Source organism: Rattus rattus, chromosome 9, assembly GCF_011064425.1.
Source record: "Rattus rattus isolate New Zealand chromosome 9, Rrattus_CSIRO_v1, whole genome shotgun sequence".
NCBI lineage: Eukaryota > Metazoa > Chordata > Mammalia > Rodentia > Muridae > Rattus > Rattus rattus.
This window is the reverse complement of record NC_046162.1, coordinates 72,431,961-72,453,652: the sequence shown is the minus strand read 5'-3', so window position 1 is coordinate 72,453,652 and position 21,692 is coordinate 72,431,961. Positions and strand designations below refer to the sequence as shown.

Below are 21,692 nucleotides of genomic sequence, written 5' to 3'. Positions count from 1 at the left end.
GGGCGGGGGATAGGGAGAGGCCGCTCCCAAAGACTCTTCCAGAAAAGACACCTCCGCTCTTGGTCCCTGCCTGGCCCTCAGAGAGCGCTCAGGATACAGTCACAATTTTATAGCTCCAGACTTAGGCGTATCTAGTAGGTCTGCAGACCACCTCTCCTCCGTGAGACCATTCTTACTGTACACGCGTCTCCTGCAGTGTCTACACCCAAGCCCAGAGCCTAACGTGGGCTCTGCTCACTGGCGAGGGCTCCTTACCTTGGTGAGGCTCAAGGGAGGACACTTCCACTTCCGTGTACTCCACATCCATGTTCTGGGGGTCTGTTAAAGGAATCACAGCGCCCGCCGTGAGTTTAGATAGCACCTCCTCTGAAGGCATCGAACTGCATTGAAGACCTTTATTCCAGTCAGCGGACACCGAGCATAGCCTCTCTGACTTGTACAGTGTGGGAGGACTTTTTTTTTTTTTTTTTTTTTTTTTTTCTTTTTTTTTTTTTTTTGAGCTGGGGACCCAACCCAAGGCCTTGCACTTCCTAGGCAAGCGCTCTAACCACTGAGCTAAATCCCCAACCCCGTGGGAGGACTTTCTTTCTTTAAAGATTTATTTATTTTATGTATGGGTACAGTGTTGCTGTCTTCAGACACACCAGAAGAAGGCATTGGATCCCATTACAGATGGTTGTGAGCCACCATGTGGTTGCTGGGATTTGAACTCAGGACCTCTGGAAGGGCGGTCAGTGCTCTTAACCACTGAGCTATCTTTCCAGCCCCAGCCTTAGGATCGATCATATTCTTTGTATGTTCCTAGAATAATATAAAATCAGACTGAAAAAAAACCCTGCTTCAGCCTCAGCACTGAGGCCATGTTATAATGTTGTCTAATTGTCTTTTTCTTTTCAATCCTCATTCCCTCTCTTGAGATCCTGTTGACTGACTGAACTGGCTTGGTTACAGGGTCACACGTATGCCAGGGCAGCCTGGAACTTGCTACGCAGCCAAGGGTAGCCTTGAATATGGTCTTCCTGCCTCAGCCTCCTGAGTGCTGAGATTACAGATGTGTCTGTGTCTGCACTGTTTTAAGACCTCACAGAATCAGGGGTTCTTGCTTGCAGCTAAAACAGATGGTGTAGCCCAAAGAGACTTCATAGGAGCAGGCTGGGAGTTTCAGTTCTCAAGAGGGCAGCACAGAATAGAAAAGACCTTTAAGAAAGGACTTAAGCCAATTCCTCTGAGCTTTAGGCAGAAGTAAACTGTCTATTGTTAGTTGTCTTAAAAAAAAACATTCTTAAAAATCTCCATGTCAGCTACCCAAGAGAAACCTCTCCTACAGCATTCTGAATGCCAAGAAGGCTTTTGTTGTTTGCTTGTTTTTTTAGGTATGACAGCTCATTCCTACTTAGTTAGGAGGCGTGGCCATTCGGATCATGGCTAACATCTTTGGAGAAAAAAACCCAGCCACCTACACTTTACCATTAGGCACATGTAGACAGGGCCTCTAAGAGGGGCTGGAAATTATCCAGCCACCTCAGAGTTTACGTTTTCTTTTTTTTCTGTGGCTATTTATGTATGTATGTATTTATTTATTTTGAAAGACAGGATCTTACTACTTATGATGGAGTTCTAGCTAGCCTAGACTCTATGTAAGCCACCTGCCTCTGGCTTCTGAGTGTTGGGATTAAAGGTGTGTGTCACCACGCACAGCTGCCTGCGATTTTTCTTTTAATGTCAAAGTTTCTGGTACAATATTTAAATAGTTACCTTTATTTTGATTTATGGGTTTTACTGCATCAATTCCAGAAACATCATCATAACCTGGTTGAAAAATAACAGGATGAGTGACAATAAGAATTAGTTTCTTGTAACTGTGTGTGTGTGTGTGTGTTCTCACCCATGCATGTGAGTGTGAGTGCATGTGTGTAAATGTGTTCTCACCCATGCATGTGTATATGTGTTCTCACCCATGCATGTGTGTGTTCTCACCTATGTGTGAGTGTGTGAATGCATGAGAGCATGTGTGTGTGCTCTAACCCATGCATGTGTGTATGCACATGCATGTGTTCTCACCCATGCATGTGTGTGCTCTCACTTATGTGTGAGTGCATGAGAGCATGTGTGTGTGTGTTCTCACCTATGTGTGAGTGTGTGAGTGCATGAGAGCATGTGTGTGTACTCTCACCCATGCATGTATGTGTGTTCTTATCTATGTGTGAGTGCATGAGAGCATGACAGCATTGTGTGTGTTCTCACCCATGCTTGTGAGTGCATGAGAGCTTGTGTGTGCATTCTCACCCATGCACGTGTGTGCTCTTACCCATGCATGTGTGTGTGAGTGCATGAGTGAGTGCTTGTGTATGTGCTCTCACTCATGCATATGTGCATGTGCAGGAGTGTTCGTGTGCTCGAGTGCCAGAGGCTGATGTCATAGCTGATGTCACATGTCTTCTTCTCTCACTCTCCACTTTAGTTTTTGAGGCAGAGTCTCTGTGAACCTGGAACTTGCTGGTTCAGCTGGACTAGCTCATGATGGAGCCCACAGGGTGTGATCATTCCTTCCACCTCCCCCAGCACTGGGGTTATACGTGCTTGCTGCCACACATGACTTTTACATAGGTGCCGGGGAATCAGACCCAAGTCCTCATGCTCACTCACAGCAAACACGTTACCATCTCCCAGCCCTCCTATAACTTCTAAAACCTCTAGCACTGCTAAGAAAGCAAAGTCTGATTTCTTCAGTCCAGGTGACAAACACCTTTGCCTCTGGCCCTGGGTCTCCTCCTTCGTCTCACTGTGCTGTGAGCTTTTCCTGCCTAGAAAGCACGGCTACAGAGGGGCACTTTCATTTCAGAGTTATTCGGAATTCAGAATGGTTTGATGTAAGTGAACTGATTAAAAATTAAGCTTCTTTCTAGAAGGGACCAGTCACTAAAAACAAATACGAAAGCTGGTGGTTAGCTGACACTCTCTGGTTAGGGAAGTGGGTTGATGAGATACGGTTTAAAGAATAACAGTGTCGGGGTTGGGGATTTGGCTCAGTGGTAGAGCGCTTACCTAGGAAGCGCAAGGTCCTGGGTTCGGTCCCCAGCCCCAGAAAAAAAAAAAAAGAAAAAGAATAACAGTGTCTCTGAACTATGGCGTGAGTGTCCATATGTAGAATGAAGTGTGGGGCTCGCTCGCCCTTGCCCTGAATGTGTGAGGCCTTGGATCAACCCCAAGACTATAAAACAAACAAACATTTTAGCATATTCTTTGCCTTAAGAAACTGTTATATATATATGTAAGATATTATAACTATTCTTCAGGAACACATGATTCTCTAATGTGTGTCTGAGCTAATTAGCATTATTATTCAAATTGTTTGTTTTTAATTGCTTGCTTTGAGACAAGGTACTTGAGATGTAGCCTTAACTGGCCTTGGAACTCACTATATAGACCAAGATGGACTCCAATTTGTGGTGATCCTTCTGTATCCGCCCTGAGTGCTGAGATGTTAGGCATGAACCACCATACCTGCCTCTGAGTGACTTTCTTACAGACCCAAGGGTCCTGAGACTCACTGGGCAGCCTCACTCCACTGAGGCCTGCACTAGAGTGACATCTCATGCCTTTAATCCCAGCATTCGGGAGGCAGAGGCAGGTAGATCTCTGTGAGTTCTAGACCAGCCTGGTTTACAGAGTGAGTTCCAGGACAGCCAGGGGTAAACAGAGAAATCCCATCTCTGGGATTAAAAAAAAAAAGAATGCCAAGCAACCAGAGCTTCCAGGGACTAAGCCACTACCTAAAGACTATACATGGACTGACCCTGGACTCTGACCTCATAGGTAGCAATGAATATCCTAGTAAGAACACCAGTGGAAGGGGAAGCCCTGGGTCCTGCTAAGACTGAACCCCCAGTGAACTAGACTGTTGGGGGAGGGCGGCAAGGGGGAGGGTGGGAGGAACACCCATAAGGAAGAGGGGAGGAAGGGATGTTTGCCCGAAACCGGAAAGGAATAACACTAAATGTATATAAGAAATACTCAAGTTAATAAAAAAAAAAAAAAAAGAGAGAGAAAGAAAGGATATCTTAGCACTTCTCAAAATTCTCTCTGCCAAGAGCAGAATGTTCCCCCCCCTCTCTCTGGCAAGGTTAAGTGAAGTGGTGGAAATCCCATCCGAGATGTGTTACTGAAGATTTAATTTGATTGAATTTAATACCTGGTTTCCATCTCCCAAGCCACCTAGTTATTTTGGCAACAAGCAGTAGGGTCAGTCTCTATTTATCATCCCAAAGAGATGAAGCAGGGAAGGGAGAAGCGGAAAAGGTCCCACCTTTCCTTTCTGTTTGGTTGTGTATCAACTTACCTCCCCATGATTGGTTAGCTACGTACCACTGCCGAAGCCAGGGCTTCCCTTCTACCTCAACCCTACCTTATACTTTGAGCTGGTAAAACCTTTTGTAATTAAAGAAAGCCTTGGCTTTACTTACCGTAATGGCTGTTGGCTTCCACACTGGGCTCAGAAACCTTCTCACTGTTGGAGTTCAGAAGCGGGACTGCTGGCCTTCACGTGTAAATTAAAAAGGAAAGAGAAAAATTATGTAATAATATTCTTCCCCCAAGCCAACAAAACCGTCAAAGGAAGATCCCCGAGAAAACAAGAAATGCGCCCATTACACACTTGGAATCACAGCCCTGGGGAGGCTGGGGCAGGAGAATGGCTGTGAATCTGAGGCCAGCCAGGGCTACACAATAAGACCCAAAAAGCTAGTCATGGTACCACGTGCCTGTCATCCCAGCTGGGAGGTAGAGGCAAGAGGATCAGGAATTTAAGGCTACCCTGAGCAAAAACGAGGTTTTTAAATTTCAGGGGTGTGTGGGTGTGCATAGTGTATGGTACCTAAGGAGGTTGGGCCATCTCTCTAGCTTGGTAAAAGCATTTCTTTAAAAAAAAAAAAAAAAAACTCTATTATTCTAAGTATGTAATGTAGTTGACAATCTTCCACTGAGACAGACAGACAGAAACAACACACACACACACACACACACACACACACACACACACACACACACACACACACAACCATTATACCCAAGGCCCTTATTCTTTAGGAGTTTGCTAAGAATCTCCAACAACTTCCTAACAGCCGCTCTGGGCTTACAGACAAACCCATCCCTGCCCACAGAGAATCTACCCTCTCTTACGGGGACACTGACCTGGACATCTCCACGGGCTTCTGCTTGGCTTTAAAAAAGAAAGGAAAATCCAGGTCAGTATAAGTATACAGGACAGTGACGATCTTTCCCTTGACTCTCCTAAAACCTAAATACCCAATAAAGGAGAGAAGAGGAACTGGGGTGTAGCTCAGGCTAGACCCTCTTCCCACAAATGTATATGGCATATGGTACAAGATCATGGCACAACTGCACACAGTATGTGCATGTGTGTGTGTGTGTGTGTGTGTGAGTGTGTGTGTGTGTGTGTGCACACGTCCCATATGGGATGCACACCAAGAAATAGCTTCTTCTGACTAGACCGGGTATAAGGTCACCCAGATCCCCCTGGTTGGCTTGCCCAGCTAGTCAAGTACCCGTGTTCATGAGCAGCAAAAGCTTCGCCAACTGACATCCCATAAGGAGAACTCATGGTGCTCCCTCAGTCTCCTCAGGGATGCCTCACAGACACAGCCAGTTTCTGGGAAGAGCAATCTGCAGATAGGCACTCACCCTTGGCTCTCCTCAGGAAGTAGCATCTGGCTGCAACTATCAAGGCGGCAATGACCACTCCAATGACAACGACTGCAATGAGCCCTTTCTTCCACGGAGCAAGAAAGACTGGAAGTCGGGGAGAAAACAAAAGGAAGCACACATTTTCCCCCTCCTAGCAAGAAGTAACAGCAGACTGAAGCAGCAATTCCGACCTCCTTGTAAATGGTATCTTGCTTTGGTGTCTGCCTGTGAGAGCTTCTGTAGCCAGCCTGTGAGGTGCTGCTGGCTTCTGCTATGGTCTTCAAGGAGGTACCAAACCAATTTTGTTGAGGCCTTGTTCCATTTAGGGTGGCCTCTCCATCCTCCTCCATCTCTACAGGACTCTCCCATTCAAGGGCACAGTTAAGACTCCCATCAACGTGTCTGTGTTTGGGTATAGGTCCCTCATGGATAGATATTTAAACCACGGTATGAGTCAGTTGATAGCTCTCTATCCGATATTTAGAATTGGAACTGGATAAAATATTTTCAGTCCTTTTCCACTCAAGATAGTAGGTTTCTGCCAATTGTAACTAATCAGACACCAGTCCCTTAGCTCTCTCAAATGAGCTAGTCTCCACTCCTCTCCCTTTTACCAGGAATGCATGCTTTTTGCCCCTTGGAAGCCCCCATACCCGGCTTCTGGTGGGGCCTGGACTCACCTCTGACTGTTAGAGGGCCGCTTCGGAGACTGGTCACAATGCTGGCTCTGTTGAACGCTGTACAATAGTACTGGCCTTCCTGCTCCTTGCTAGCTTGTTCATGGTGCCAAAACACTTGGGTGTCATTCACGGTTTCTTCGTGGAAGGGTCTGCCCTCCTTTTCTTTGTAAAACTGAAACGTGACAGGGCCAGTCCCCTCTTTCACAGAGCACCGAAGCACCATTTCATCTCCAGACTGTACATCGTTACCCGACAGGATGGAGATCGTAACTTCATCCACCGGGGCTGGAAAGCAAGCCATGGATTAGCCCGGAGAAGAGAAGGACGAAGCAAGTAAGAGGTGCACACCCGTAATCCCGGCACTCGGGAGATACATGCAGAAGGATCTCGTGTTCCAAGCCAGAATGCAACATAGAGACTCGGTCACAAAGAACCCAAGAGGAAGAGGGAGGGAGAGAAGGAACATAGAGTGGCCACTTTTTCTCGTCAGCTTCTCTTCCAGCCTAAGATTTCAACCCTCTTCTCCCCACTTCCACTGATTAGACCAGAAGGACAGTAACAGACACCGCCTGTCCCCATTCACTGATGAAAGGCAAGATGTTAGGGGCATGCACCTCCCACCTTGAGCATGACTGGCCTCTCCCCAGAACGGCAAGACTGACTTGTATTCTCTCTTGGGAGTTTTGAGTACATGGGCATATATGTATGTATGTATGCGTGCGTGTGTGTGTGTGTGTGTGTGTGTGTGTGTGTGTGTGTGTGTATTTGAATGATTTCTCTCTGCCTTTCTGCTTACAACGCTGTGTGGCTCATGGGCTGGAGAGAAGGCTCAGTGGTTAGGAGCGCTGGCTGCTCTTCCAGAGAACCCCGCCGAGGTTCAATTCCCAGCAACCACATGGCGGCTCACAACCATCTGTAACTCCAGTTCCAGAGGACAGGACACCCTCAGGCAGATATATATGCAGGGAAAACACCAATGCACATGAAATAAAGAAGAATTTTTAAAAAGGTGTGTGGCACTTACCCCTGGTTTTCCTTTTCCTGTGTGCTTTTAAAGCCTCATCTCCCACTTCTTTGCTCTCCCTCAAGTCTGCCTTCCGACCCCCTGGGTTTGTTACCGTTTACGGTTACCATTGTTCATCATGTCTTTTGAGACAAGATCTCACTATGTATCTCTGGCTGGCCTCGAACTCACAGAGATCTGCCTGCCTCGCCCTCTTAAGGGCTGGGAATTAAAGGTGTGCACAACCATGTTTGGTTTTTGAGACAGGGTCTCATCGAGCTGGCCATGAACGCCAGATGTTAGCCTCCAAAATCCTGGGATGACAGGATGTGCCACCATCCACAGATACCCATCTGCTTCTGAAACTCCATTGCTACTTCTAGTTTCAAAGAAGCTGGAAAAGTCCCTTGATCCTCAGACCATGATCCTAAAGGGGAAATTCAGTGGAAAAGGTCATTCCTTCTTAACACGGTTTTCCAGTCTCGGCCCCGTCTAGCCTGAGCATTGCCCGGCTTCACCACTGCTGACACGGCTTCACTACCTGTGCTGTCTCTGAGGCTGATTCTCCTCCCTTGCTAGCTGCTGCCTTCTCTTTCTCTACTTATTTTGGCAGTGAAATATGGGTCTGGGCTTTCTGGAAAGTTGGTCCTCAGTCTTCCAACTCCACTCTTTTTTTTTTTTTTTTGGTTCTTTTTTTCGGAGCTGGGGACCGAACCCAGGGCCTTGCACTTCCTAGGCAAGCGCTCTACCACTGAGCTAAATCCCCAACCCCTTTTTTTTATTTTTTAAATAACATTTTGACTTATTTATTCTGTGTGTACCTGGAACTCTGAGAACAATTTATGGAAGTCTGTCTTTCCACCAAGTAGGATCCAGGGGATTGAACTCAGGTCATTAGTCTGAGCCAGCACCTCTCTACCTGCTAAGCCATCTCACTAGCCCCTCCATTGACTTAAAGACTTTACCTCTATGCTCAGTTTTTATTTCTGAGCATTGAACCCTAAACAGAAGTTTCCTGTCCAGACAGCTTCCAGGAAGCTCATAGCTCCCTTCCCACCTGGAAGTTCAGAGAGACAAATTCTGACTCCCACTGTGCCACCATTCATTCAGCAACATTCTTCTTTTAAGATGTATTTATTTATTAATTATGTATGAGTACACTATCGCTGTCTTCAGGCACATGAGAAGAGGGCATCAGATCCCATTACAGATGGTTGTGAGACACCATGTGGTTGCTGGAATCGAACTCAGGACCTCTGGAAGAGCAGTCAGTGCTCTTAACCCCAGAGCCATCTCTCCAGCCCCTATAAACTACGTGTTGACGACACAGAGTTGTTAAGCAAAAGTTGCCAAAGGACAGAGGAGAAGGCGGATTGAGATTTATAGTGGGATTCAGAGCAACAGAAGCCACCCAAAGGCACAAGTCAGATGCTTGAGAAAAGATTTCCAACCCCAAGACTGTGGTGAGAAACCCAGGCTAACGTCAGCGGTTTCCACGAGCCCGTGGTCTGCAGCAAGGCCTGTGGCAGGTTTCATGTTGACTCGGATGTTCCACCAAGGCCAACAGGAAGAAAGACTTGTGGCCTGCATGTCTTGGAAGTGCTTTTCTCTTCATCTGAAAAGGCCCCCAAACCAAAGAAGCCCAACTACACAATACCAGTAGTTCCTTAAGTCCAGCCACCTTCCCTTTTCAGGGGGTTCGACTGTCACTTGAAAGGTAAAAGGGGTTACAATGGCCACAGCAAGAACCCCCAGATATTCCTCAGACCCACTGTCTGGGGCTCGGTCTTGCTTTGATACGTATCTGCTCTGGGACGCACAGGTAGCACGTGTCCCTGTTATCCCCACAGTCCTTAACCTTGAGCTCCGCCTTTACCTCTCACAATATAGCCACTTACCTATTACCTTGACCCTCAGGATCTCGCTGCGCACCTCGGGGTGAGAGTGGCAATTATCCACTATACATTGGTATTCCACGTCTCTGGTGGGCTTGTCTGTGAATGTCACTGGGTCATTGGAGTCCTTCTGGACGGTCTGGAAGTTGCTCTTTGCTCTTATGAGGCGGTAAGTGATGGGCGCTGTCCCATTTGCTGACTGGCAGCTGATACCTATGAATTGTCCTTTTACGATCTCAAATTTGGCATTATGAAAAATCCGGGGTTTGGAGAGCATTTCTAGAACAACAGAGAAAAATCCAAATGAAATGGAAGCAACCACCCAACCCAGGACCTTCCTTCTGAAAACTCTGAGCTTGGCTTTCCCCATTGAGATTAGGATTTCAAATGCCTGCCTGTCTGCCCGTCTTATCCGTCTTACGGGGCTCCTATAGGGCAGCCCAGGTCAAATGTGTATGTGCATGTGATAACAAGGGAGAAAAAGAACTGCTGTAGATAGATGGGGATGTAGCCCAGTGGTAGAGCACTTGCCCTAGCATGTGTAAAGTCTTGAGTTCAATTCCCAGCAGGAGAAAAGTGGAGGCAGGCAGAATTTTGTATATTTGTACATATATTTTTTTAAAATGTAACTTTTTGGTTTTTTTTTTTTTTTTAAAAAGACAGGGTTTCTTTGTAGAACCCTCAACGTCCTGGACCTAGCTCTGTATACCAGGCTAGCCACGAACTCACGGAGATCTGCCTGCCTCTGTAGCCCGAGTGCTGGGATTAAAGGAGTTTGCCACTACGGCCCGGCTTAAAACATCTAATTTTTATAAGAAAAATAACGATATAATATCTGGGTGTCGTGGAGCACGCCTTCAGTTCCATACCTGGGAGGGCAGGCGGTGGGAGGGCAGGCGGAAAAACGGCAAGTTTGGGGCTAGCCTGAGCTACATGGTGTAACCCTGTCCTGTCTCAAAAGGAGGAGAGAAACAGGAGGAGAGTGTGGGAGAGGGTGGGAAAGGAAGAGGAGGAAGTGATGAAAGAAGAAAGGAGGTGGAAGACCCAGGAATGGTGGTTCGTGCCGGCCTGTGGGTCCACCATCCAGGTGTGGTGGCTTGTGCATGACGTGGGTGCTGGGAACTGAACCCAGGTCCTTTGCAAGAGCAGCCAGTACCTGTAACCACGGAGCCATCTCTTTAGATGCCTTGTGCATTTGTTTTTTGAGATAGGGCCCTGCCCTGTAACCCAGGTTGGTCTTGAGCTTGCAGCAATCCTCCAGCCTCACTCACTGCTGGGATTAATGGCATGTACCACCAACACCTAACTAGAGTCTTCTTTTTTTAATAATTTTTTTTTTTAATGTCGGGAGTCAGGGAGGACTGAGAGAGGCCATTGCTATGTATCCCAGGCTAGTCTTGATCTCGGGACAATCCCTGTCTCAGCTTCCTGGGTGTCAGGATTATGGGTATGCCCCATGCCTTCTAAACAGGTCTTGGATAAACACAGACATCTTTGTGCACACACACACACACAGACAGATTAAATATGGACATCAGAGGACAACCTGTACGAGGTGTTTCTCTGCTTCCACCCTGTGGATCACAGGGATTGAACTCAGGTTGTCTGTCTTGGCAGCAAGCACTGTTAATCAGCACGCCATTTTCCTGGTTCTCCCTGGAGTTCTCAACCTGTCTGAATCCCATCAGCCTTTGAGACTGCAGAGGGGACAGCTGACCGGCATACCCCTCCTTCCTGCTCGACCTCTGTGAGCTGAGCAGCTGAGAGCGTTACTCACCGCACACCTGGACGGGTACCAAGTTGCTTCTCTTGACCACTTTGCCGATGCCTGCCGTACAGCTGTACAGCCCGCTGTCCCTCTCCTCGGCAATCTTGCTGAAATTCTGATACTGTGACAACACCGTCTCTTCCTTCTGGATGGTGAAGTTAGCTACAGGCGCACCCGAGACGGAGCAGGACAGGTCCAGCATTTCCCCTTGGTCCAGACGGCTGGAGGAGAGTTCTAGCTTCGGCTTGGGAAACAGCTCTGAAGAACAGCAGGTGGGAAGGGAGGGAGATGTGTCCGGGTACCACCTCAGTCCTCTACTGGAGAGGACTGTGGCCCAGTTACTTTCAGCAAAATCAACCCTGAGGAGCCTGCAAAAAATCTTCCTCTGCTTCTCATATACCTGAGGGTGTGGCCTTAAAGAGCCAGGACTCCCTCTGAACTTGAGATCCCACTGTAGGCTCTCCCTTCATTTCATCCTGTGATGATTCACTCGTCCATCCATTCATTTATTGAGAGGGGATCTCAAGTAACCTAGGTTGGCCTTGAATTAGTAGCCAGGGGAATGGCCTTGAACTTCTGATCCTCCTATTATCAGGTAAGCACCACTAAGCCTGGCTTCCGCAAGTGCTTACTGTGAGGAAGACCCTTTGCTGGGCTTCGAGGAGATAACTGCATATGAGAGATAGTCCGACCTCAAGGAACTCATATCTAGTGCCCAATGCAGGAATACTGTTTGCAGAAGAGCCCACAGAGAGGAAACTAAACGTCACCCTGGGGGCATTAAGGGAACAGACCCTGGAAAGAAGTTGTCCTAGGTGGTTCTCTGGAGAAAGTATATTTAACAATATTTGCAAGTTCATTAAGGCTAGAAGAAACCGCCATTGACAGGCCTGCTTGTATCTGAAGTCCTCAATTCTTAAGCAGTCCAGTATACAGAAGAATATGTCATCTCTCTCTCATATATATATATATTTATATATATATATATATATATGTTTTCTCTAATAAGAGAGTGTATACCTTGTCAAGAACACTCCAAATGTTTGTCATTATCAATAATCCGCGCTGAGTATGATGGGGCATGCATGCCTTTGATCCCAGCGCTCAGGAGGCAGTCTCTCTGAGTTCTATATAGGGACCAGCCTGGTCTACATAGGAGAGTTCTAAGGCTACATTATGAGAATGTCTCAAAAATTATAATAAATAAATAAATAAATAAATAAATAAATAAATAAATAGCTCACTAAATTGCACATGAAGTCACACCCTACACCAGGAGGATCTGATATAATGTGCTAATCCCTTAATTGGTGAATTGGCCCCCTACCTACACCCTGTATATAAACCTGGGGGTGGTGGCTGTGATCGCATGTTCAGAGCTTGACTCTTGGGGGTTTGGGGAAACTGCCAAATGAACAGATGAATGCTTGTATGAATGAAGACTTTCAAGGGAAGAGAGGAGCTGACTCTGCTCTTGGAAACATTGTAACACAGGCTCAGCCCAATCCTCCCTCTAAGCATAGTACAAGCTAAGGACACAGTATCTGCGCAGAGGAGTTTAAGGTCTCCGCAGTTTACATTCTAACAGCTGAATATACACAGTGAAACAAGAAAATGCACAGTATCCTTTTAAGCAATAAGTATCTTAGGGAAATAAAGCCAGGCACAGGGGTTAGGAAAACTAGTACTGGGTAACGCCTGCTATGGTGGAGCATGCCTGGGGTCCTAGTACTGGCATGGAGGCAGCAGGATCAAGAGTTCAAGGCCAGGGGGTTGGGAATTTAGCTCAGTGGTAGAGCGCTTGCCTAGCAAGCGCAAGGCCCTAGGTTCAGTCCCCAGCTCGGAAAAAAAAAAAAAAAAAAAGAGTTCAAGGCCAAATTCTACTACACAGTAAATGAAAGGCCAGCCTCAGCTACATGAAATCTTGTCTTTTAAAAAAAAGTGGAAGAAGGTAGTGAGATAGTTCAATAGTTCAGAGCACTTACTGCTCGTGCAAAGGACCTGGATGAGGTTCCCAGTGCCTGCATCAGACAGCGCACAGCCACCTGCAACTCGAGTTCCAAGAGCTCTGATATCCTCTGATCTTAACCACACACACACACACACACACACACACACACACACACACACACACACACACACACACACACACACACATATAAATGCACACAGACATACCTAAATTCCTTTTTCAAAATCTTTTTTGGTTTTGTTTTTTGAGACAGGGTCTGTCTCACTATGCAGCCCTAGCTGTCCTGGAACTCACTATGTAGACCAGGCTGGCCCTGGTCATAGAGATCTACCTGCCTCTGCTTCCCAGCTGCTGGGATTAAAGGTGTGTGCCACCATACCTGTTAAAGTCTTTTACAGGCTGGGTTACAGGTTCATGCCTTTAATCCTAGCCTTTGGGAGATAGAAGCAGGTAGATTTCTGTGAGTTTGAGGCCAGCCTGGTCTACAATGGGAGTTCCAGAGCAGCCAGGGCTGTTAGTTACATAGAGAAACCCTGTTTTGAAAAACTGAAAGGAAGAAAGAAAAAAAGAAAGGAAAAGACAAAAAAGAACACCTTTTGTCAAAATCTACCCCCCTAGCCTAGCTGTACCCAGCTTGCTCCATGTCTACTGGCTATTTTATACTGTTGCTGTAATCTGTCTGCCAGTCATTGATGCAGAAAAATTATTCAGAGCAGGATCATGCTGACCACAAATCCTGTTATATTCTGTATGTTATGAGGTTTGTGGACCTTAAAAAAAATTCCACAACCATAAGCCTCACATAGGACCCATCAAATTAAAGGACAATATGAACTGCTATGTCTAAAAAGGCTTGAGTCAGGGCTAACCACTGGGCAGCACGTCCAGCACCTGCCTATGTACTGATGGTGAGTTTTGTGGGTTTAGCCTTTTATATGCTGACGTAGAACCCAGGTTCAATTCCCAATAGCAATATGGTGACTCCCAACTGTAACTCCAGTTTCAGGACAGCCTATACCCTATTCTGGCCTTCATAGACACCAAGCCTACAAGTGGTGCAGGCAAAACACATTCACACATAAAATAAAATTAAAAACACTGAAAGAGGTCATAAAGAAGAGTTGGGGGGGTTGGGGATTTAGCTCAGCGGTAGAGCACTTGCCTAGCAAACGCAAGGCCCTGGGTTCGGTCCCCAGCACTGAAAAAAAAGAAAAGAAAAAAAAAAAAAAAAAGAGTTGGGGACAGAGGAAAGACAGAGACACCTGCAGAGATATTAGCCAACACTCACTTGAATGCAGACCACAGCGATGTCATTTAAACATTGCGACAGTTCCCACAGCCTCTCATTTAAATAGACATTGTGACTGACAGTCCTATAAGGTGAGTATCATTACATCCTCGGGTTCAAGAGCACAGGAAGTAGCAAGCAGTAGGATTGAGTCAGTACCACCACCTAAACATTCAGCTGGCACAGCCGGCGGCTGTACACGGACCCTTTCCCACAAGCCCCAGCACCCAAGACAAACTGGAAAAGAAAAGGCATCATCGGCATTGGCCAGGGTCTCACTAGATAGCCCAGACTGGCCTTGAACTTATGATCCTCCTACCTCAGCGCCCCAAATGCTGGCATGAGAGACATGTGGAGCTATGCCTAGCCACAGTTGCCTCTTGAGCACCCGTCACCTGCCAGCCTTGCCCCTCAGTACACCTACCTGTTATGTTGACCAGGATGCTACTGGCCTTGGAGATGCGGTTCGATTCCACTTTGCACGTGTAGTGTCCACTGTGCTCTACCAAGGCCATGACTGAGTAGACAGCTTCTTTGTTTTGCTTGGAGGTGGCCACGATCGCCTTGTCTTTCTGGATTATAATTTCTGGAGATTCCCGGGCCAAGTGTGCCACCTGCACGCTGCACTTGATGTGCAGCTGGTTTCCTTCTATGATCATCCCAGGAGGCTGGATTTGAAACTTGGGTGTAGAGAAGAACTCTGCAAGAAAGACAACAAGCTAGCTGGACTCAAGTTCCAAAACTGGGCACTTTTACTCTATTACCTGAGTGGGAGGAACCCTGTGCGTGTACAGGGGCGTGGTGTTCCAGTGTGTGTGTGTGTGTGTGTGTGTGTACAGGGGTGTGGTGTTCCAGTGCATGTGTGTGTGTGTATATATATGTATGTATGTGTGTGTATGTGTGTATGCATGTGTATGTATGTGTGTATGTGCATGTCTGTGTGCATCATGTGTGTGTATGTGTGTGTACAGGGGTGTGGTGTTCCAGTGTGTGTGTGTCTGTGTGTGTGTGTGTACAGGGGCGTGGTGTTCTAGTGCATGTGTGTATGTGTATATGTGTATGTATGTGTGTGTATGTGTATATGTGTGTATGTGCATGTGTGTGTGCATATGTGTGTGTGTATGTGTGTGTGTACAGGGGTGTGGTGTTCTAGTGCATGTGTGTATGTGTATATGTGTATGTATGTGGGTGTATGTGTGTATGTGCATGTATGTGTGCGTGCGTTGTGTGTGCATGCATGTATGTATGTGCATGTGTGTGTGCACGTGTGTGTATGTATTATGTGCATGTGTGTGTATAAAGGCTGGAAGAAGAGCAAGTGTGCTAACCACTGAGCAATCTTGCTAGCCCTGTTTGTCCTGGGTTTTGTTTCATTTTGCTTTTTGAGACAGAATCTCTTATTGGCTTGGGGCTCAATAACTAGGCTGAGGCTGACTAGCCAATGAGCCTCAGGAATCTGTCAGTCTCCAGCTCTCTAGGGCTGGGATTACAAACATGGAACCACCATACCCGGTTTTACATGGGTTTGGGGCATCAAACTCGCTTTACTTTCTGAGCTCTCTCCCTAGTTTGTTTGTTTGTTTTGTTCTTTTGGCTCTTCTTCCTCATGCCTCCCCTTCCCCGCCCCCACAACATGGATTTAGATTGTCCCAAATGCTGGTCAACGTTCCACCCATATTTGTGTCTCTTTCATTTTTACACTGAGAGACGGTCTCACCAAATTGCCCAGACTGCCCTTGAATTTGTTCTATAGCCGAGGCTAGCCTTGGACTTTCAATCCCCCTGCCTCAGCATCCTGAGTAAGTGGGATCGCAGACCTGCACCATCACACCCAGCTGCCATTCCCGTCCCCTACTTATTCTTTCCAATTAATGACATTTATTTATTTGGCACATGGGGAGAAAAGAATCTCATAGCTGAAGGTTAGTCTTGAACCCCCGGTCCCCCTGCCGGAACCTCACCAAGGCTGGGATTAGTCTGTGCTACCAAACTTATAATTATGAGAGCAGGCACCCCAAAAGGAGGCCAGCTTCTCCAATTCTGGGCTCCTTTTTGCTACATGCAACCTGTCACCACAAAGGACAATAGAGAGGGCAGGATTCTGACCCTGCACGGTGACGTATTCACTCCGGATGAATTCCGAGGTCTGCATTTTGATTCCGGACAGGACGCCCGCTTGGCAGCGAAACACTAACAGGTGGTCTTGCTCCTCGATGGGGAATTCTATGAGCACAAAGTTCATGTTGGAGGTCTTCTCTCTACTTAGCTTGATGTTCTTTGTTCCCAGTTCCACTTTTTCAATTTTAAAATATATTGGTGGCTTTTCTTCTTGCATGGAGCAATTGACTGTCACGATCCCACCTTCTGTCACCTCCTTTTTGTCCACGGTCACCTCAGGCATGGGTACACCTTTGGAAAATGAGAAAGTGCAGTTAGGATCAGTTCCTCTTTTTTTTTTTTAAGATTTATTTATTTTAGTGATATAAGTACACTGTTGCTATCTTGAAGAGGGCATCAGATCCCATTACAGATGGTTGTGAGCCACCATGTGGTTGCTGGAAATTGAACTCAGGACTTCTGGAAGAGCAGTCAGTGCTCTTAACCACTGAGCCATCCCTCCAGCCCAGGATCAGTTCCTCTTAATGGCCCATCTCCCTCATCTGTCACTGTGGCTGAACAAATGACAGCCCTACCTACCTCAGGTGATCACTGGGCATCTGTGTGCCTGGCACTGTACGGTATGGTTTAAAAATATAACACAATGATGTTCTCAAGGATTTGCAATCCCCTTCGGAAAATCCCAGGTGTGGTGATGCACACCTTTCATCCTTGTTCTTAGAAACAGGCAGATCTGAGTTCAAGGCCAGCCTGCTCTACCTGGTGAGCTCCAGGACAACCAGGGCTACGGAGTGAGACTCTGTCTCAAAAGTAAAAAAAAAGTGTCATGAATCTTTCATTGTTTCTCTCTCTCTCTCTCTCTCTCTCTCTCTCTCTCTCTCTCTCTCTCTCCAACCCCGTGTGTGTGTGTGTGTGTGTGTGTGTGTGTGTGTGTGTGTGTGTGTGTGTGTGGAGGTCACAGGCCAATATTGGGCATCTTCCTCAGATAGATCTCTCACTGAACCGAACTTGTATTTCACTAATTCAATCAAGCTGAATGGCCAGCAAACCCCAAGCATCCTCCTGTCTGTCTGCATCCCCAGTTGTAGGATTGCAGGCATCCCAGGACATGGGTACTGGGGATGTGCACACTCATGTCTTCTGTTAGAATGGAAAGCCTTTTACAGATTGAGCTATCCCTGGCCTCTGTTGTAATTTATTTAATGCCTACTACAAGCCTCAATCTTCACCCAAAATATAAAAAATAGGCCAGTTGTTGTTTTTGTTTTGAGACAGGGTTTCTCTGTGTAGCCCTGGCTGCCCTGGGGCCTTGCTTTGTAGACCAGGCTGGCCTCAGACTCACAAAGACCCACCTGCTTCTGCCTCCTGAGTGCTGGGTTTAAAGGTGCGTGTTTTTCAACAACCTCTGCCCGTCTGGAAATAGGCCGAACTCTGAGATTTTATAGACCAAAAGAGCAGACGGGTGTTTGGGGAAACATGTTTCATAACAACTAAGACACAGCCTGGGAAATGCTCTGTGGGGTGACGTCATCCCGGGAAGAGAGTAAGTTTACCCAGACTAAGATAGCATAACTCCCTAGGTTACCTAGGCCCACTATGGTCTGTATTGTTCACCATTGACTGAAGACGTACCTCATGCAGTTGTACACCAATGGGCCAGAAACTGTTTAAGCACTCCGAATCCCCGACTGACTACTCCACGCCACTCATGAGGATTCTAGAACTTAATGTTCTTGTTACATTTTACTTAATATTTGTTTGGTGTTGTGTGTGGTCCCAAGAGTACTATGGTGTAGGTGTGTAGGTCACAGGACACTATGCGAGTCAGTCCTCTCCTTCTACCACGGGGGTCCAGAGGATTGAACGCCGCTCCTCGGGTTTCACGGCAATAACTTTAACCTCCCAGGTACCTCTGTGGGTCCTGAAGTTTAGAGCGGCTACCGGACTTGTCCAGATGGTCACTCAGGCAGAGAGACTGCAGTCTAGTGGGGTTTGTTCTGTTTTTCCAGACAGGGTTTTTCTGTGTAGCCTGGTTATCCTAGAAACTCATTCGGTAGACCAGGTTATCTTGAACTCACAGAGTTCTACCTGCCTCTGCCTCTGGAGTGCTGGGATTAAAGTTGTGCGCCACCGAGGCCTGCCTCATGTGGCACAGCCTGCGGTCTGTCATTGTCACAGAGGGATATAAACACTGTAAGGGCTGGTGCCTTGGAAGAAATCAACTCTGTCGAGAAAATGCTAGAAGAAACTCAGTAGCGAGTCGTGGAGCCGCTCGCCCGTAACGCTAGCGCATGCGCAGGAGACTGAAGCCAGCCCGGGCGGTGGGGAGACTGTTTCAGAGACCGTGTTGGGAGAATAAAGTGTAGTCTGTTAAGGAGGATGGGGAAAGGTGTTCCCAAGGCCCGGACACCATCCCTAAGGAGGATGTTTGCCCTCACACAGAGGGAGTTTCTAAAGCCTGCAGTTCTAGGTCCTGATGGCAGGTAGTGAGCAGGAAAGGTGGAGAGTAAGGGAGAGGGAAACCAGCGTGACTGGTGTCACTGTGACGGCATGACCGGCTTGCACCGTCCAAGCCTCCGGACTCACCGTTCACCGTCACCTGGTACTCAGTTGTGGTTTTTTCCTTGCTGTTCAGTATCACGGTGCATTTGTACTTCCCGGCGTGGAAGACCCGAGCCTGAGGAATGACGAAGCTCTCTGTGTGCTCACTGGAGGAGACGTTGTACACCAGCGCGTCGTCCTTATAGAATAGCACCTGGTGCTGAGGCCTGGATTTCGAGGTGGTGCTGATATCGACAAGGCACTGCAGGGTCAGTTTCTGCCCATTCGATACCTCCCAGGAGGGCCGACTTTCCATATGGATGCTGTTAATGGTGAAAGCTGAGGCAAAGCAGAAGGATGGCAGACACCGTTACCTCAGAAACAGCATGGTCCAGAGGGATACAGACCCACGCACATAACACACACACCACACCACACACACATCCACACACCCTACACATATACATACTACACACATGTCCACACACAGCACACACATACACCACACACCACGTCCACACACATATATACACACACATACATACACACACACCACATACACACACACCACACACACACATACATACACACACACCACATACACATACCATACCATACCATACACAACACGTACACATATATACCACATATATATACCATACCATACACAACACATACATATATACACCATACACCACACACACACACACACACACACACACACACACAGACCATACCACACACATATACACATACACCCATACACCCTACACATATACACATACAACACATGGCACACACATTCACCACACACATTACATATACATACACACACCACACCACCCCACCCCACATACATACATACCACATACACATACCATACCACACGCAACATATACATATATACACCAAACATCACATACATATACACAACACATAAACATACCACACATACATACACACACCACACACATACTACATACACACAAATAAGTCTTTTTAAAGAAGGAGTTATTTCTTAAGTTGTTGTGATGCATATATAGGAAGGTAGCCAGAAAGTGTACAATACTTGTGGTACATAGTAGTTGCTTAATAAACAGTGACTCTGTCCTAAAGTCAGACATGCCCAAGAATGTTCACCCATGGTTCTATTGTCCCTGTCTCTCCCCACTTCTTTACCTCTTTCTCTTTCCCTCCCTCCTCTTTTCCTTCTCTCTTCCTTCTTTGTCCCCCCTCCTTCCCACCACCCTAGTTCTGTCCTAGTTCTCATTCTGGAGACCAGGCTGGCCATGAACTCAGAGACGCCGTGCCTCTGCTTCCCGAGTGCTGGGATTAAAGGTGTGCGCACCACACTAGACTGCTTCCTCTGATGGCATTGAGATTAGATTCAAGGATGACTTAACGCCAGAAGGGAGAAAACAGAGATAGAACCAATTGTCAAAAAAACAAACAACAACAACAACAAAAACGGGGTTGGGGATTTAGCTCAGTGGTAGAGTGCTTGCCCAGCAAGCGCAAGGCCCCGGGTTCGGTCCCCAGCTCCGAAAAAAAGAAAAAAAAGTAAAAAAAAAAAAAAAAAAAGAAAAGAAACGTGTCTTATGGTCACGTGAGCCCAGACTAGAGTTCTCCATGCTAATGAGGTACCTAGAGGCCTGGCGGGCTTAGCCAATAAGCTTTCCTTCTCAGACACTCCTCCCTGTAAAAGGTGGTTAATCTCAGGTCCACCTGAGAAGTAGGTAGGGTGCTTTAAGCATCCATTTTCCTACTGTTTAGACCCATAGACTGTCTCTTCCATCAAGATCTGCCACGGGGAGCCATGGAGAAGACATTAATTATAGAAACACTGCTTAATGGGCAGCCTCTCTGTGCTCCCGGTCACAGCCTCTTGCCAAGCTAAGGACAATCACTGCTGGTACAAGCCAGAACTCCCCCTGTCCCTCACCTGCTAGATGCTGCCCCCAGTCCTTGGTCCCCCAACTCCATTCTTGGCTTTTCCACAACTCCCAGCGGCACCTAGATGTCCAAGAGTCAGAAAACCCTCCCAGCCTGGGGCCTCATTGCAGGCCCGGGGAACCCCGACTCAGCTCTGGCTTTCCCATATCTCAGACTGCACTTTCTCACCGCCCCCCTACATACATGCATACCACATACACATACCATACCACATGTAACATATACATAGCTCGGCACCCACCCCAGTGGTCGTGGTGGCATGGAATAAGTGCAGTCAAACTCCCCACGTTCCACCTCCCCAGAAAACTGCACTCAAAGGCAGGGAGGACACAGACCCACGTCAGAGGTGTCACCAGATGGGGAAGACGTGAAACCAGTTTTATTGTATTTTTCAGGCAGAGTTTGATGTAGCCTAGCACGTCCTCTAGCTCATTAGACAGCTGAGGATAACAACTTCTGGCCTTCCGGCCTCCACCTCCTAAGCCAGTGGTTCTCATCCTTCCTAATACTGTTCTTCATGCTGTGGTGATCCCTCCCCCACCATGAAATTACTTTTGTTATTACTTCATAACAGTAATCTTGCTACTGTTATGAATCTTAATGTAAACGTCTGATACGCAGGACATCTGAAAAGCGACCTCCATGGGGGTCTCTCGACCCCGGGATTGAGAACCGGTATCCTATATAATGGGATGTGTCACTAGGCCAGGTTTACAGTGACACAGACGAAGGCTTACACACCCTTACACATAAAACAAGCAAACCTAAAAA

General features: G+C 47.1%; 1 protein-coding gene across 1 annotated transcript in view; it reads right to left on the bottom strand.

Annotated features, from left to right (window-relative positions):
* Pecam1 (platelet and endothelial cell adhesion molecule 1) overlaps positions 1 to 21,692 on the bottom strand; it is a 59,711-nt gene that overhangs the window by 23,066 nt on the left and 14,953 nt on the right. Inside the window, exons 3-13 of the mRNA XM_032913587.1 lie at positions 19,014 to 19,307; positions 16,416 to 16,718; positions 14,734 to 15,009; positions 11,059 to 11,307; positions 9,285 to 9,560; positions 6,384 to 6,668; positions 5,701 to 5,808; positions 5,191 to 5,218; positions 4,464 to 4,537; positions 1,756 to 1,809; positions 256 to 318 (exon numbers count right to left, since the gene is read on the bottom strand). Of these exons, the coding sequence (XP_032769478.1) occupies positions 256 to 318; positions 1,756 to 1,809; positions 4,464 to 4,537; positions 5,191 to 5,218; positions 5,701 to 5,808; positions 6,384 to 6,668; positions 9,285 to 9,560; positions 11,059 to 11,307; positions 14,734 to 15,009; positions 16,416 to 16,718; positions 19,014 to 19,307 (2,010 nt within the window). The remainder of the gene's footprint in view (positions 1 to 255; positions 319 to 1,755; positions 1,810 to 4,463; positions 4,538 to 5,190; positions 5,219 to 5,700; positions 5,809 to 6,383; positions 6,669 to 9,284; positions 9,561 to 11,058; positions 11,308 to 14,733; positions 15,010 to 16,415; positions 16,719 to 19,013; positions 19,308 to 21,692) is intronic.